This window comes from Terrapene carolina, unplaced genomic scaffold (genome assembly GCF_002925995.2).
Source record: "Terrapene carolina triunguis isolate 2854851 unplaced genomic scaffold, T_m_triunguis-2.0 Scaffold211, whole genome shotgun sequence".
Lineage (NCBI taxonomy): Eukaryota > Metazoa > Chordata > Testudines > Emydidae > Terrapene > Terrapene triunguis.
The window spans coordinates 18,358,924-18,375,685 of record NW_020664562.1 but is presented as its reverse complement, the minus strand read 5'-3'; the positions used below and the strand labels follow the sequence as shown (position 1 = coordinate 18,375,685).

The 16,762-nt window shown below is 43.9% G+C and overlaps 1 protein-coding gene across 1 annotated transcript in view; it reads right to left on the bottom strand.

Moving 5' to 3' along the window:
- LOC112108746 (dual specificity protein phosphatase CDC14A) overlaps positions 1 to 16,762 on the bottom strand; it is a 118,871-nt gene that overhangs the window by 51,983 nt on the left and 50,126 nt on the right. The window contains exon 5 of the mRNA XM_026656053.2: positions 11,161 to 11,240. Within this exon, the coding sequence (XP_026511838.2) occupies positions 11,161 to 11,240 (80 nt within the window). The remainder of the gene's footprint in view (positions 1 to 11,160; positions 11,241 to 16,762) is intronic.

Sequence of the window (16,762 nt, the reverse complement as noted above, 5' to 3'; positions counted from 1 at the left end):
AAAGTATCTTGTCCCCGTATTGGTCCTTTGGGTCAGGTGTCAGCCAGGTTACCTGAGCTTCTTAACCCTTTACAGGTAAAAGGATTTTGGAGTCTCTGGCCAGGAGGGATTTTATAGTATTGTACACAGGAGGGCTGTTACCCTTCCCTTTATAGTTATGACGGGGTAAAATGAGATTTTGTTCTAATAATTAGACGGAGTGGAATTTGAGTTGTACATATGGCTTCCTTTTTGTTGCCTTGACACTTGATTACAGAAAAGTGTAGGGGTCTGCTATAATATTATGGGTCTTTTCAAGTTGCGTGACTCTTGTCTAGAATAGTAGATCATACTTAGTTTCAAGACTGGTTTTATTGGCACTTTGTTGCTGTGAAAGGGATACGCAGTGGTGCTATGGCTTGGTTAATAGTAAATCTCAGAGTCACTTATTCTAAATCTCCTGGGCTTGCCAGAACTTGCTGGCTTGTTGTACAAAGGGAAAAAGTGATCAATCATTTTGAAAGAGATAAGAATTTCAAATACTAGGAAACTTCAGTCCATGAAGGTTTTTGAGTTTGTGAAGCTAATTTTAGTGGTAGAGCACATATTTTCCCTAAAAGAGCCTGAAAAATTCCTGTTTTCTGCACAATAGAAAAAATTCCACATTTTGTAAAATGTATTCCTTTGAGAGGTCAGGAAAACATCAAGTAAAGTTTGAAACAGCAATTCAGTTTGTTTAATGACCTCTTCTCCACTCCCCCCCCCCCTTGTGTACTGATGGACCCATCTTTCTAAAGATTCTCTTACCAGGTAAGTCTAATAGCAGAGTATCTGAAATCAGAATTGGAACTTTAATGGTCACACATAGGCTGTGATGTTAGCATATCATTAGGATGAACGTGAAGTTGAGCTGAGAGGATTACAACAAAAATATATGGACAGACCTTAAAAAGGAGGTTCTGGTCAGAAATACCTGGCATTGCCTTACTTGATATTTCTGCTCTCTGTGCACCTTGAGACAAAAACAGATTTTACCGTTTATGTTTTTATAAATCCTGGCAGTCTCAATCATCTGTGAGACACTTGAGCTTAATTCTTTTCTAGCTTATTCATAATCAACAGAATTGTTAAATAAGTTCCAGTTTCACAATCATTAACTATAGTTACAACGTGCAAATCAGACAACACAATTTGAGCTGCTGCACGAGTTTGCAGGGCTCACATCTACACAAACGTTTTTACTTAGAAGATGTGCAAATCTGAACATGAGTTCATTGGAGGGCCATAAATATTCAATCTCACTGTTCCCTTTTTAGTCATTTTTAAAAAATAGAACTGCCCTTTAAATCTGGAATTTTCTGCATTTAGTTTTTGTTGGAGAGAGAAGTTTTGTTTGTAAGTGCTTGCAATCTAGTGGTTTAGAGCAAAGCTGTACTTATTCGCGTAGATATTGTTTACATTTTTATTGGGCCTTTCATTCCTAGGCATCCCAAAGTACTTCACATATAATACACAGAGCATCACTGAAATGCAGTCATATCTGGAGTGCAGGGTAGACCCCAATAGTGCTACGTAGTGGAAACAGGAGAGGAAATTCAGGAATCTGGGGGGGAAACAGTTCTTGAAACGATCTACTCTTAAAAAGTAAGCCTTCTGCCTATCACAATGAGGTCCCAATCATTCAAGTTTATGCATGTACTTAGCTGTATACAAGTAAGTAGTCCCACTGGCTTCAATGGTCTATTTACTTAATTAGTAAGAGCATGCATAACTATTTGCAGGCACAGAGCCTGTGTGTTTGAAACGTACAGCAGCTGTTTGAATTCCAGTTCTTCCTGTATTTCCTTTAGTCCAATTCATTAAATTCCGTGTCAGGAATGAAGAAATATTGATATAACTTGACATCAGATCAATAAAATAATGAAATGGTAACAAGCAGATATTTGCTACTTAATTCTATGAATTTATACTATATTCTGTATTTTTGTTGCTTGTCAGGTAATTTATTGCTGGCAGCCCGAGAGAACTCTTCCAATCTCAAGTGGCCAACTTGCTGCAATATTGTACACATTTCCCTTTTAAAAAAAAAAAAAGTCATTACCAATTGCTATTTGATGCAGATCTGTAGTAACAGGTTTCAAAATATGAAAAATATTAATCTATATGTGAAGTATTAATGTGACAAACTATTAATGGAATCTGCATGGGACTTGCAAACAAACACAGTAATACAAACATCAGACCTCACAGATATTTATTCAGTATGCTTTACTCTTGTAGCACATTCAACTGAAAACAAGTCATCTTTCCTAAAAAAAAAAAACCATGGACTTCTGCATATTGTCTCCTACCTAACTGCTTTTGGAGAGTTTAGTTTTGCTTTTTGCATTTCAATTTTCCTCAGTGTTTAAGAAAAATCAAAAGATTTTCAGATGCAGTTACTGTAATACAAATATATTTGGCTTTTTTCTTGAATATAAACACATGCACATTTCCATTTAAGTAATTTCGCAAAAAGGATTTCCCTGCTGTTGTAAAGAAAATCTTAAACTTCAAGGTTACAGTAGGAAAAAGGATGTCTGAATGATACAATGGGTGTTCCTTTTGGGGGGAGGGAGGGAACAGTAAGAGTTTATGCACTTTCCTCAGTAGCAGACCTTCAGAAATTAGAGGGTTTGGATATGATGAAAATGAGCCAGCCAAGAAAAAAAAAACCATCTCAAATGGAGCAGTGATGACTATAAGCCTCTCTGAGCTACTGCTTTGTCTGCAAGTTTGCAACTATAAAAGTGTTTTTATATATCTGGTAAAGGGTACAGTGATACTTTTCCACAATATTTTGCTGAAGCAGTCTTTAAATGAAATAACTGCTGAAGTTCTAAGCTGATTAAGGCCTTTTCAGGTCACTGAGCTAAATGAAACTAAATCAGTTTCTGAGTAAACATTTAGTGTCCCCTAAAGGAATCTGCCTATCCTGCAACCTCCAAACTATTTAAATAAAGAATATAGTCTTCTATACTCAAAAGACATTTAAAAGGTCATATTACCAGCTTCCCCTAACTAAAGAAACTATCTGCAGACGTGATTCAACAGTGATTCCTTAGATCATTACACTGAGAAATTCTGACATTTGAAGTCACTTGTACCAGGATAATCTCAATCATGAAACTATCGTCATGTCAAACTATTTTTGTAGTGCAAGATTTGATTCAACAAGCACTGAACACCACTAAGATAACTCACAAAAAATGTATTTCCTTTCTTGGACTGACTTTTCCCCCTTGTTGAAAATATAGTAGGACCTCAGAGTTACGGACATCGTGAGAATGCATGTTGTTTGTAACTCAAATGTTCCGTAACTCTGAACAAGACGTTACGGACTTCAGCAGGGGGGGTTCCTGACCCTCCAGGTGCCAGGACTCCGGGTGGGGGACTCTGGAGGGCTCAGGGCTTTAGACCTGGGGGGAGCGCTGGGGCTCAGGACTTCAGCCCCACAGCTCCACTCCTGCTTTCAGCCTCGCGGAGGGCAAGGTGCCTCATGCTTCAGCCCCACAGCTCCGTTACCAGCTTCTGCCCTGCGGGGGGTGCCAGGGCTCCCCATGACTCCATTCCCAGTTTCAGTGGGGGAAGGGTGCACGTGCCGGGGCTTGGGGCTTTAGCCCCTCATGGGGGTGAAGTCGAGAATGGAGCCTTGAGCCCCAGCACTCCCCGTGGGTCTAAAGCCCTGAACCCTGGTGCTCCTGTGGGCCAGGAGCCCTGAGCTCCCCCCTCTCCCCCCCCCCGAACCTGCGGCTACAGCACCCTTCTGTGGCTGAAGCCCTGAGGCAGTACAGTATTTGCTGGTTGGTTTTTTTTTTTTTTTTGGTGTTGTCTCCGCTGCTGCCTGATTGATTACTTCAGGTTCCACATGGTGTCCAGGTTGACAGGTAAGTCCAAAGATATGAACACCAGAGTTGTGAAGTTCTACTGTATCTCTTCCTGCACATACAAAGACAGTTCAGTTTGGTCCATGAGATTAAATGTGAATGGGAAAAACATGAGCCAAAAATCAAAAAAATCAAAGACTGACAAGCTGGTGGCACCCTTTCTGGGACTGACTTCTTTCCCAGCCCACCCCACCCGAGAGAAGTGTTCTTGGTATCTATAGGATGGCCTCTTCAGGATCTATTTTTTTATGTATAAATATTGCCCTTCCCTATATTTTTCAGTCCCAGTCTCTCCCACTCTGTTGATAGTCCGATCTTTGGTGTCCATTCCCTGCCCTCTCCCACTCCCCAGGCTCTCAATCCATCCCCATCTCCAGCTGCCAGTCCATTTGCCATGACCCCAACTTGCAGCTCCAATTTCCCTCTCTGCCTTAGCCTCTAATCAGCCCCTTTCCTCGCCCCCGCCCCCCCTTAGGCAGGTCTCTCTTGTCTCCTCTGCATCTGACCCAGCATTGCCAGTCCACACAGCTGAAGGCAGCAACTGAAGGGAAAATCCTGCTCAGCAAGATGGAATCTTCAGGGAAATAAGCTGTGAAGCTCTAGCAAATCTCTAGAGAGAATGTGCCTCCGATTTTTCAAAGGCTTATAACTTTGCCAAATATGGGTGGCCTTTCACAGTAACAACAGAAAGCAGCACATCCCTGATATAAAGCTCAAGTCCCTGCTGCAAAGCATGAAGTTATTAGAGCTTCTCAAAGAAAAGATCACCAGAACTTTTTAACATGGGCAAAGCAATGTGCTTTCCCCAAAGCCTTTTTCTTGGAAACACCTCAATCATGTCAGAGACTGACACTCAGCATGGAAAATTTCAGCCCACATGGTTAAACTTCAGCAAAGTTATACGTAACTGAAAACAGGGTATTATGTTTACCCAACACTTCATGCTTTATAATAGGAAGCCCTGCCTATAAGTACACATTAGGCACCCCATAGTTGAAATAATGTGTAGAGCAATTATATCTGATCTACTAAGGAGGTCATCATATAGATACCCAGAGGCATCTTGAATGAAGTGAACTAGAGGAGCTGTTTGTCCCTTAAGGGAAGCTATAAAGTTACTACAGTTTCCATTCTGGATCATATCTCTTGTCCACTCGGACATCTGGGATGTAGTAAGCATAAGGAAACTTATTAAGGCATAAGAAAGAATGAATTAAAAAGACGGTTCCACAGCCCTAAATTTAGTAATACTTCTATTTTAGGATCACGGCTTGGAGAAACTTCATGCCAAAGATATTTCTGCAGAGGAATGCAGTTCAAGTCGGTAGTGCTTTATCAAATTGTCAGTTGATGATCAAGTGGTAGATGCACAGATTTTCTCTGGGGTAACTGACAGTCTGCCTGCGCAGAAGGTCACAAATGTATTGAGTTGCCTCTGGATCCCTTCTGAAATCAGTTTACGTATAACTGGATATACTTCAATGATAGCTGATGAATTTGATTTACCTAGGTATGCTAGCTGTGGATGCTTTCAGGCCCAGCGGGAAGGAAATGAATATAGAGAGATGTTTTCTTGAATTGATTGGTTCTACAACAGTATTTTTTACTGACTCTCTCAAAGCGGACATGTGCCATGCTTTTCCCTTTGGCGCTGCAGTTTTGAAGAAGAAAGAATGATTTCTTGTGAGTTTAATCTTGGTTACAAATGACTTTGTGATCAAAGAACTACTTTGTCCTCATGGATGGTATTCTAAGGCTTGTGTCTTCTAAGAGCAGAGATTTTTGAGACTCTTCTTGCCAAAACTATTGTGACCAGGAAGGATGTCTTCTTGTAAAATAAAATAAATAAATAAAATAAATTTAAAAACGGAGAATTAAATGCCATTAGTTCAAATGGATGGGTTACAAGAATTCGTAGCATTGTGGACAGACCTCAACAGAAAAATATGCCTTTTGGTTTGGATAGGATGAGCTACCCCAAGGAATCTTGATACTACATATGATCCACTAGAGACCTGAAGTTTGGAAGAGATGTAGAAGAGCAGAAGGTTCTATGAAAATAACTATGCCACACATTAGCTCCCAGACCCAATTGTCTGAAGTTGATTAGAACCAGATACATTTCAGAAGTGGGATAACCTTCTCCCCAACAGCCTATTTCTGAACAGAGGCAGGCACTGCTGAACTCATTTTGATTATTTGGACTGGAAAAAAAGTGTTGGTCCCATTCCTGGATGTGGACTTCCCCTTAGTATTCTGAATCAAGGTCTTACCCACTGGATAAGAGTAATATTTTTTTCTGTAGTTAGGAATGAAATGAGCTTCTATCTTTACAGCAGGGTCTTATAGTTTCTTGTATTTTCCTGAGTGAGCACTTCCATTTGTCTCTCAGCCACTACCTTATCTGATTTGTCCTAGAGCAGAATTCTGTGAACCTGAAATTACAGAGGATTTGCTTTGGATAATTATCTGCTGTCCAGGGCTTAAGACAGAGTTGGCTCCACGGTTCTTACTGCCAGCCTCACAGAAGCCATCCGTTACAAACACTACTAAAAATCCCTAGCTTCTGTAAGTTAAATTCATTATGGGTCTTGAGAATCATCAGTTTTTAGGACGTTTCTGTCTGCAGAGTTTTTGGTTTGAATGGATGGGTCACAAAGGTTTCTTTTTGCAGAGGTTACCATATCTCTGCCACTACTGCATCGACTTGGGGACTATGATGACAGTCCAGGTTCCAGGATGCTCTAGAATTTCAACGCCTGACAATTAAACCTCTTTCCTTTGTCAGGAGTTTCCCACTTCTCCCTAATGACTTCTTCAAAAGGAGGAATGCAAGGGAATTGCAACTTATTTTATAGTTTTGCAAAGGAGATATTTATCCTTAGATTTAGCTTGCTCATTCTCTCTCTCAGGTTGGATATCAGTGGTAGGCATCACCTTTCTCCATATGGATTCAAACCAAATCCATACACCACACACACGAGAGAATTTTTTTAAAAAAAATAAGAAATTGGATATTTAAATTTAAAAATCAGACTTTTAAAATATTTTTCTTTTTAAAAATAAACAAATTTAGAATAAAATTTGAAATCAGAACAACTTATGTTAAGGCATAAACTATTGAAATAATTTGCTGCTGCTCAAGTTTAAAAGAAAATTCAACCACTGAATTGGTGGAAATCACTGGCTAAGACTTGGCTTCAGACGTTGCTGAAGTGCTAAACCATCTTTTCACAGAATCAGCCTCTTCTGCAGGTGAAAAGCGAATATTTTCTTTATTTCTGTTTAATCAACTAGTTCATTCATTTGCTGAGAAGCGAATTGGGAATTGAAAAAGCAGAAAAGCTTGTTTTTCTCTACCAAACTATGAATAAAAACAAGGTGTGAGAGGATAAAGTTTACTAGTTCTAAAAACTTGAAGGACATGGTAACCAGAATGAATCAGTTCAATTTCACTAACTACAGATATTTCCTTTGTTTAATAAATCAGTTAGTTTTAAATGCAAAACATGTACCTTGCATATTTAGTTTTATTTAACTAATAAAAAACATATTAAAATTGTTTGTGCATTTTAACTGAATTGCAGTTTACATCCAAATGCAGCTTAAAGAAATAACATGTAAAAAAAAATCTTGTACATAAATATGTCATTTCAGACAAATGTAAAAATTAAGAATCTGAATAAATGCAAGTTAAGGCATATAATTGCTTAAATAAATGAATATCAATATAGTGTATCTTCCTGGTTAGCAAAAAGAAATACCAAGTTTAGTGTAAAGGCTATATTCAGTAGTTGTAAGTCAAGATATTTTAATAGTTATACCAATCAATGAAAATGAACCTTTCTTTAGGAAAGTACCGTATATACTCGTTCATAAGCCGAATTTTTTTAGTAAAAAAGGGAAGCACCAGAGAAGGGGGTCGGCTTATGAATGGGTATAGAGAGGGAGAGGTGGGACACAGCCCCTCCCCCCAACAGAGGGAGCAAGGAGAGGCAGCACAGCCAGCAGAGCCAGAAGGGAAGAGGCGGGTCCAGAGTCTCTCCGCTTCTGGCCACGGTGCTCTCCCCCCAGCCTACGAAGCAACTGCAGCTCTGGGGCTGACAGGCTGTAGCCGTGCCGCTCGGCCCCGCCTCCCCAGAGCAGGCTGTGGCCGCGCCGCCCGGCCCGCCAGAGCACGTTGCAGCCGTGCTGCCCGGCCCAGCCCACTGGAACATGCTGTGGCCACACCGCCCGGTCTGGCCCGCCGGAGCAGGCTGCAGCCACGCTGCCCAGCCTACCGGAGCAGCTCCAGCCAGGCCTGAAACATCCTCCCCTGGCCCTTCCCAGATAAGGTGGGAAGGAATGGGATGGGGAGAGTGGGGGGGTCCTGGGCTAGGGGTGGGGTCATGTGGGAGGTGGTCACGGGGGTTACTCCCCTGACCCCCAGCTTCTCCCCTCCCAAAATATTTCCCCACCAGTTGCTGTCCCAGCCCATCAGGGTAAGCAGCTGACGCGCCGGGACACTTTGTTTACTTAGGTTTACCTCCAAGCCTGCAGACGCTCGAGGTAAACAAACCATCTCGGCCCTCCGACGACCTGGGAGCCAAAGTTTGCTGACCCCAGAATTATAGGGTCGGCTTATGAATGGGTCATAAAATTTTTCTATTTTTACTTATCCATCTTGGGGAGGTTGGCTTATAAACGAATGGGCTTATGATCGAGTATATACAGTAACTAAAAAGTCAAAGTTTCCTGCTTGGTTACTTAAATCATAATACAGTAAGTCATTTGAAGTCACTTTGATTAAAAAGCAAAATCAATCCACTCTTATTCAAACATGCCTGGGGAAGAAATGTTCCTGCTTCTCCATCACAGGGTTTTCAAAATCCTGAAGCAGATAGTGCCCCTTCCTTGATGGTGGCATTAGAACTTATGGAAAGAGGACAATCTGGTGCAATTCTCGGCTTCCCCCCTCTTAGTTTTTAGTATTTATTTTGTTTTTGTGAGGAGTGGGAGAGGTCATCATTTCAGTAGGACCACCCCCTTTTCTTGTCTGGTCTCCATTTTGGGTTATAGTCAGCATCTCTTCATCATCCAATATATAAGTGGAAAGGAAGTGAAGGGAAATATCCCTAAGAGAGCATAGGATCTCTCTCTCTCAGTAAGGAGACTCCAAGAATGCTTGATTCCTTGCCAAGTGATTCAGTTATCCACTTAAGAATCTGGGATGATCCTTGAGCTTTTTCTTTTCCAGGTGAAATGGAATGGGGATTCAGAGAATTTTTTTTAAATACTTCTCCCTCACTGATGTCCTTGATAGATGAAGGAGGTCTGGTTTTCTTAGTCACAAGAACCGAAAAGGACTGAACCACTCTCAAGTTGTTTCTAAGAAAACTTTGGCTCGTGTGGGGCAGGGTAGGCTGAGGCCTTAACAAATCCATGCTCTGAATCCTTTCCCTAGCAAAATAAGAGTCCATGGACTGGGAGCGATTGTGGCAGAGCGCCCTTCTATGTCTCCTGAAGTTTGGCTTGCTTTGTGTCTTCTCCATGATGGGGGAAAGGAAAGGAAAAGGAGAGCATGAGCTCAGTGGGTAAGGCCATTTAAGAAACAAAGCTCCCCAAATTTCTGTCCCCTAAAGGATGAGAAAGGATTTTTACTTGTCACTCTCTCAAAATAAGCAATAAAGGCAGAAGAGCTGAATGCTGCCTTTTTTATACTACTAGAGGCAGAGAATGTATTGCAAGGACAGGAATGTGACCACACCTTAAAGCCTCAGAAACGGTATCTGCATCAACAGACGAGAGACACTACCCGACTCACAAACTAGAGGGGAAAGACCAGGAACCAGAAAAATGCACTAGTTGGGACACAGTTACTAAGACTAACTACAAACTAGTTCAACTGCTTTTTCAAAAACTCATACTTCGGTCCACACATTTTGCACTTTCGATCCTGTGGATTTTATGACCAAGCACTGGCATTTCAATATAAAAGGTACGTTTCTTTATTCAGGCCACCGAGTGCCTTTTTATTATTTTATGAACAGTGGCAGCTTAGCAGGATTTTGATGCCAGCAGCTTAGCCAACTTTGTATATTTTTGGCAGATGTCTAAAACAAGGTGTGAACAAAACAGCTCTCTTCTGATAAAGCTTTGATCACTGAACTGATGCCAAGTACTTTTAGCAACAAAGTCATCAGCAAGAGGTTTTTGTAGCCACAATGGTCCTCAGAAAAGCCTGTTACATCCAGCTATTCTAGCTTTCACCCAACTGTTTGTCCAAGAGCCTGATTCAGGCAGACACCAGCAGAGGGATGACAGTTTGATACTCCTTCACTGAGCAGTTGCAGGAGCTAGCACAGCCCACAGCGTACACTAGGCAGTCCTCTGGGCTGCCCTAAATTCAGACCCTCTTTCAACATGCTTTATTATTTTTTGCAGGCACACATGTCTGCCCTGAAAATGCCTCCTACACTGCCATGGAAGAGGCAGAGAGGTCCCCTTGCACCAGGGCAATTCCCTATGGGAGGAGGTCTAAGGCTGCCCAATGGCCTCTTCGAGCCAGCTGGCATGTAAGCCTACCAGAGCTGCTATGGATTGTTGTGACCAGAAATGGGAGGGCAGGTGGTCCATGCAATACTACTGAAGTGTGGTCCACACTATAAAAATGTTTGAGAATCCTTGCTGTGTGTTATGTATACCCAAAGAAGAGATTAAAATCTCTTTAAATGCAAATTTCAATGCAAATTTACCTAAAATGCCTCAATCTAATTTATCCATAAAAAACGGAAAAAACACCCAGTCATTAACTCTGAGCCTCAAATGTCCCCCTTAAAATGGGGACACTATACACTTGTATAAAATTAACGTAATTCATAAGTCTAGCTATACAGGCCCCACTGGAAGAAACTGATTGAGATGGCTTCTGTTGTAAAATTCAGTGTATGACATGGAAAAAAATTTATCAGCAAGTTATAATCTTTCTAATAAATTAATTTTGAGCTACAATGTTGTCAGCCTTAATTAGTGGCTGATCAGCAGTGATTTTCTCAGATGGAAATGTGTCTTAAACATGGATCTCAATCCATATGGACTTATTCCATCTGGGAGCAAATGTTTTCTCCAAAAGTCAAAGAAGAATTTCTTGGGAAGTAATCATTTTATAACCGTAAGATTTTTACATCACACATTCATGACTTTGAAAATGCCTCAAGAAAATCAAGTTCTAAAGTAAAAAAATTTTGACCAAGTAATATTTCATTTGCAGACATACCTAAATGGAAGATATGGTGGATTAGATCCAGATAAAAGTGCTCTGTATGCTTCTTCTGGTGTTTTCTTTAAGTAAATTACCTGGAAAAAAAATGCAACCAGTCATTAGAAAACAGCCACTGGATTCAACCGCAAAGTAGTCATGGAAAAAAAAAAATCATCAAATTGTACGATGTATTTCTTCTGACATTGTAATACAGTAATCTGTATTTGTCATTTTAATTAGCATGTAATTTATTCCCTCACCCATTATTATGACCTAATATATATAGACCTAATAGGATTTACCTAAACAGAAATTCGCTTCAACAAAAGTTACAAGTAAACAGAAATATTGTTTATAGATTATTGCAATCTAGAGGCACACCAAGGAAGACTCAATACAAAACTAAAATTAAAATCAATGATTAAACTATTCCTATGATTTAATCTCCGATTAGGACAATATCCACGAACAGATCTCCATTCAGTGATTGACCCATTTCTTTCCTATGCCTTCACAGCATAGGTTATTGAACAGGATGCTCCCAACTTCACCAGTGCCTCACAGAAGAGATCTCAGATACTGGGACACTCTTCAAAAATGCAGTAGATGTCAAGTTGAATGCACTTGCACCCTGGGGGGGCTGAGAACCTGCAGACTCATAAAAGGTACAGATACAACCCAATAAAGACTGTCTAAATGCATTAGTAGAAATGGGAGCCCTGTCAGATCTATCCACGAATCATCTAGGAGATCTCCTAAGCCATTTATTGCTATCCAGGTAGAAAGCTAAGGCCTTTCTAATGCCCAGCATAGGGAAATAGGATTCCTGCTGGAACTATGAGTTTTTGGAAAAAATACTGGTAGATGGATAGATGATCAGGCGGCAGGTACAGGCAGGTCTGCAAACTCTGCCACTGCTGCTATGGGAGCCTCAGCTGAGGCTGGCTGGCCCTGGGGAACCTGCTCTGACTCCGTAGCCACGTGAGGGGGCAGTGGGAGACTGCTGCTGATTGTCTGTCACCGATCGTCTGTCAGATGCCCCTGAAAATGACCTATGCCCCTATAACGGGTGGGGAAATCCCCAGGGGTTCCAGAGTTGCTAGGGGGCCGGCCACTGGCCCTGGGGCCATGATGCCCCTGATGGGTGGCCCTGTCCTGCAGGTAGGGTCTCCTCCTCACTATTGGAGCTGGAGGAGGGGGAGACTTGTCTGGGGGACCAGGACGGTGCCAAGGCCACCTGTCTACCTCAATCCCGTCAGCTCTGGCTGCGGACCTCCATTGAGGACCTGTACAGGGCGATGGCTCTCGGTGCCGCGATCCCAGTGACCGACAGCAGCATTTGGAAGATCGGCGACAGTACCCCGATGATCTATGCCTTACGAGCGGTGCCGTTCTGTAGAGCAGGAGCAGAAACGGGAGCGAGAAGACCAACGTGTTGGAGACCGTCGATGCACCTGCGGTGAACCGTACTGGTGATCCGGCAACGGGGCTTCAGGGACTGGCGTCTTGACCCTCCAGAGCGGTGCTGCGAGCTGGGAGAGAGACTTGGGTGCTCCCGGCACCAGGGCTGTGGGGACTGGTGCCGTGGCGCAGTGGGTCTGCGCCAGACCGCTGGTAATGGACACCTAGAGCCCAAGGAACGCTGCCTGGAATCTGGGGACTGACGCCGGGAACTCTGCAGGCAAGCCAGCCTGCATCCGGGGACTGGTGACACTGTTCAGGCGAGCGCTGACAGGGCACTCCCTGTGGCGAGGAGCGGTGTCGCACTGATGGGGACCATTGAAAGGGTCCCAAGGCAGGTTTATTCCTCAAACAGGGCACCTCCATGGCTGGCGTGGGCAGCACTGGCAGGGAGCATGGATGGCACTGCCAGGTGCCAAGTGCCTCTGCCACTCCCCAGGGTGGTGGGCGTGCGGGCCTTGAAGGGGAAAAGCTGCCCCACACGGGTCTTTGCTCGCCTCTAGCTCTCTCCTTCCCTTTACGGGACGTAGGAGACTGTCCCCTCCTGGCCCTTCTTTCTTGCTTTTTAGCCAGTACTGAGGCTGTGGTGCTAGGAGCAGAGTTTGATCTAGTCGTCTGAGGCCGGTGTGAGGGTCAACTCCATAAGGAGCGCTTGGAGACGAATGTTCTGCTCCATTTTGGTCCGCAGTCTGAAGCTCTTGCAGATGTGACACTTGTCACTAACATGGGTTTTTCCTGAATACTTCAGGCAGCTTCTATGAGGATTCCTGACTGGCATAGGTTTCTTGCAACAATCACAAGATTTGAAGCCTGGGGACCGGGGCATGCCCCGTCCCTACGCTAAGTCCTGTTCGGGACTAACAAACTATCGCTAACTCTACACTAAGGGGACTATAAAACTATCAAAGTTTTTAACAACTATATAAAAAAAGTTCACAACCAGCCACAGTTGAGAGGAGTGAGCCTGCTGAGGCAAAGAGACGTTCCAGCACAGTCACTGGCGGTAAGAAGGAACTGAGGTGTGTGGGGAGGGGGGGGAGGGCGGCACCTCTTACACCATATGCATGCCACTCCAGAGGGCACCAGAGCTGGTCCCCTACGGATACCACTATGGAAAAAACTTCCGGCACCGGTGCATAGGGCGAGCATACACACCTACAATGGAATGGACATGATCAAGCAGTTGAAGAAAATGAGCATTTCTGAGAGATGTGGGACTCCCCCAGAAAATGGACACATTTGGAGTGTCCGTCACTCGCCAGTGTAGCCTCCTGGCAAGAGAGGCAGCACTGAAACCTGGTGAACCAGGCATACCCTGCCACAAGAGAACAAAGCTCCCGAGGGAAAAGAGAGGGAAGACAGTTCTCTCACCCCATATAAACTCTAACAACCCTAAGCCAACTAACTTTGACAGAAAACGAGATCAAGAGAAAAGTAGAGTATGCTTTTGGCAGATACACCTGTATTCTGTCTTGGGCCAAGGCAGCAGAGAAGGAACGGAGGATGGTTCGCCCACACATCCCAATAAAGCAGGGGTGGGCAAACTATGGCCGGCGAACTCGCGCTAGGGAACGGGGTCTGGGGCTTGCCCCGCTCCAGCCAGGGCGCGGGGTCGGAGGCAACACCCCGTGGCTCCCAGAAACCGCGGCAAGGCCCTGCTCCAGGGCTCCAGCTGGGGCGCGGGGTCAGGGGCTGCACCATGGCCCCGCTCTGGCTCCTACACGCTCCAATGGCTCCCTCCAGTGCTCCAATGGGAGCTGCAGCAGGGGTGCCTGTGGACGGGGCAGCATGCAGAGCCGCCTGACCATACCTCTGTCTAGGAGCCGGGGAAGGGACATGCGGCTGCTTCCGTGAGCCGCTTGAGGTAAGTGCTGCTCAGAGCCTGCACCCGAGCCTCTCTTCATGCCCCAACTCCCCGCCGCAGCCCTGATCCCCCTCCCGCCCTCCAAGCCTCTTGATCCTAGCCCAGAGCACCCTCTTGCACCCCAAACCTCTCATCCCCAGCCCCACCCCAGAGCCAACACCTCCAGCCAGAGCCTGCACCCCTTGCCGCACCCCAATCCCCTGCCCCAGCCCGGAGCCCCTTCCCGCACCCTGAACTCCTCATTTCTGGCCCCACCGCCAAGAGCCCGCATCCCCAACTCAACCCCAATTTTGTGAGCATTCATGGCCCTCCATACAATTTCTGTTCCCAGATGTGGCCCTCAGGCCACAAAGTTTGCCCACCCCTGCTATATAGCCTTGGTGTCTGCCATGGGGAGGTGTGGGGTGCGTGTGTGGGGCACTGCTAGCTAGAAATCTTTGATCCAAGGTGTGAGAGAAGCATGGGCATCTGAAGTGGAGCACACATAGGGACACTACTTGAAGAAAACCAACTTTTAGGAGTTTTACAGGTATAAGGTTTGGTTATTTTTCCCCTTGACCACAACAGAAATGCATACTGCTGCTGTTTCAGAAAGGTTTGAAGATAATAAATACTGAGTGAATGCTATGTTTAAGATTGCAAAACAGTCTGGCTTTGACCTCGGTTTTCACCCTCCCAGCTTCCTAAATAATTATTTGTTTGATGGATAAAGCTTTCCATGCCTGGGACCTTGCACAGGAACATGCCAGATAATGACATGCTGGCCACAAACCAACTGTGAAGGAAATTCACAGCTGCATGTTCTAGGTTTTCAGAGGAGAAAAGGAAATCAGTAAGGCAGACTTGCAAAACTCTGTTTGCCCTGGGTTTGTATGATAGAATCTATTATATCACCTTCCCCCGACCTACAATATCTACTTTATCAGTAGCTTCTGAACACATCTTTGCAGAGGCTGGTAAGTTTTCCTGAGAATTTTGCAAAGTAGCTTTAGTGCAATTTGGGGATATGCGTTGCTTGAAGCAGGAAAAATCCAGACCTACAGTTGTGAGAGGAGTGAGGGACTGCTTGTTAGCCCCCACTTAGGAAGTAATGCTAAGATTAAGAGCAAGTTATTTCTCAAGGCTACAAAGTAGGACTAAGAAATCATTTATATTTTCAAGTTAGGGATGAGACCATTACAGTTCAATATAATGTTAGTATTGACAGATGTCTGACCATGCTTAGCAGTTAGTTATTATCCAATCACTTCACCATTATGCAGTTCCTCCCCACCCTTCAGGGTGGTTATGACAGTACCTCCCATAAGGCTTTATGGAAATATGCTTAGAATGTGTTTTATGCTACATATGTCATGTAACATATCTCAAAGGTTATGACCTACTGAATGTATTAATCCTATTTGTATGCATGTATCATTTTTGTATTCAAAGTTATGAATGTTGGCTGTGTACTGACTTGATTTCTAAATAACCTTAGTAGAGCATTTGGTCAGTTCCTGGAGAAAGGAATGGTGAAATTAAGTACCTAATCAAGAAACAGTTAAAGGACAATGGATCTTGGAAGGCTCCAATCCACATAAGAGTCTACTTGAGGACACACAAGGTAGTATGTAAACAATGGATGCTACCTCTAAAAACTGTGAGTCATGCATGGACATGTGACTTGGCCAGGTGACTCCTAAACTCCATCTTGGAGCTGGACTTTGCATACGAGTGAGGAGGGGGTCTCTACCCACAAGAGAAAGTCTATTTAAACCCCTGGGAGACCCCTCCATTTTGTCTTCAGCTGGCTAAAGAGGGAGCTTCTCCACTCCCCCAGGATACTTGAAAGAAACTGGAACAAAGGACAGGGTGCAAGGGTGTGAGTGATTGCTGGACCCAGGCTAAAAGGAGATTAGTCTGTAAAAGGGAGCATTCTGGAACTGGCGAGGATCTTACCTGTATTCAGTTTGATTAGACATAGATTTGCGCATTTTATTTTATTTTGCTTGGTGACTTACTTTGTTCTGTCTCAGGGGGTAGCCATGTTAGTCTGTCTCTACAAAAACAACAAGGAGTCTGGTGGCACCTTAAAGACTAACAGATTTATTTGGGCATAAGCTTTCGTGGGTAAAAACCTCACTTCTTCAGATGCATAGAGTGAAAGTTACAGATGCAGGCATTATATGCTGACACATGGAGAGCAGGGAGTTACTTCGCAAGTGGAGAACCTGTGTTGACAGGGCCAATTCAATAAGGGTGGATATAGTCCACTCCCAATAATAGATGAGGAGGTGTCAATTCCAGGAGAGG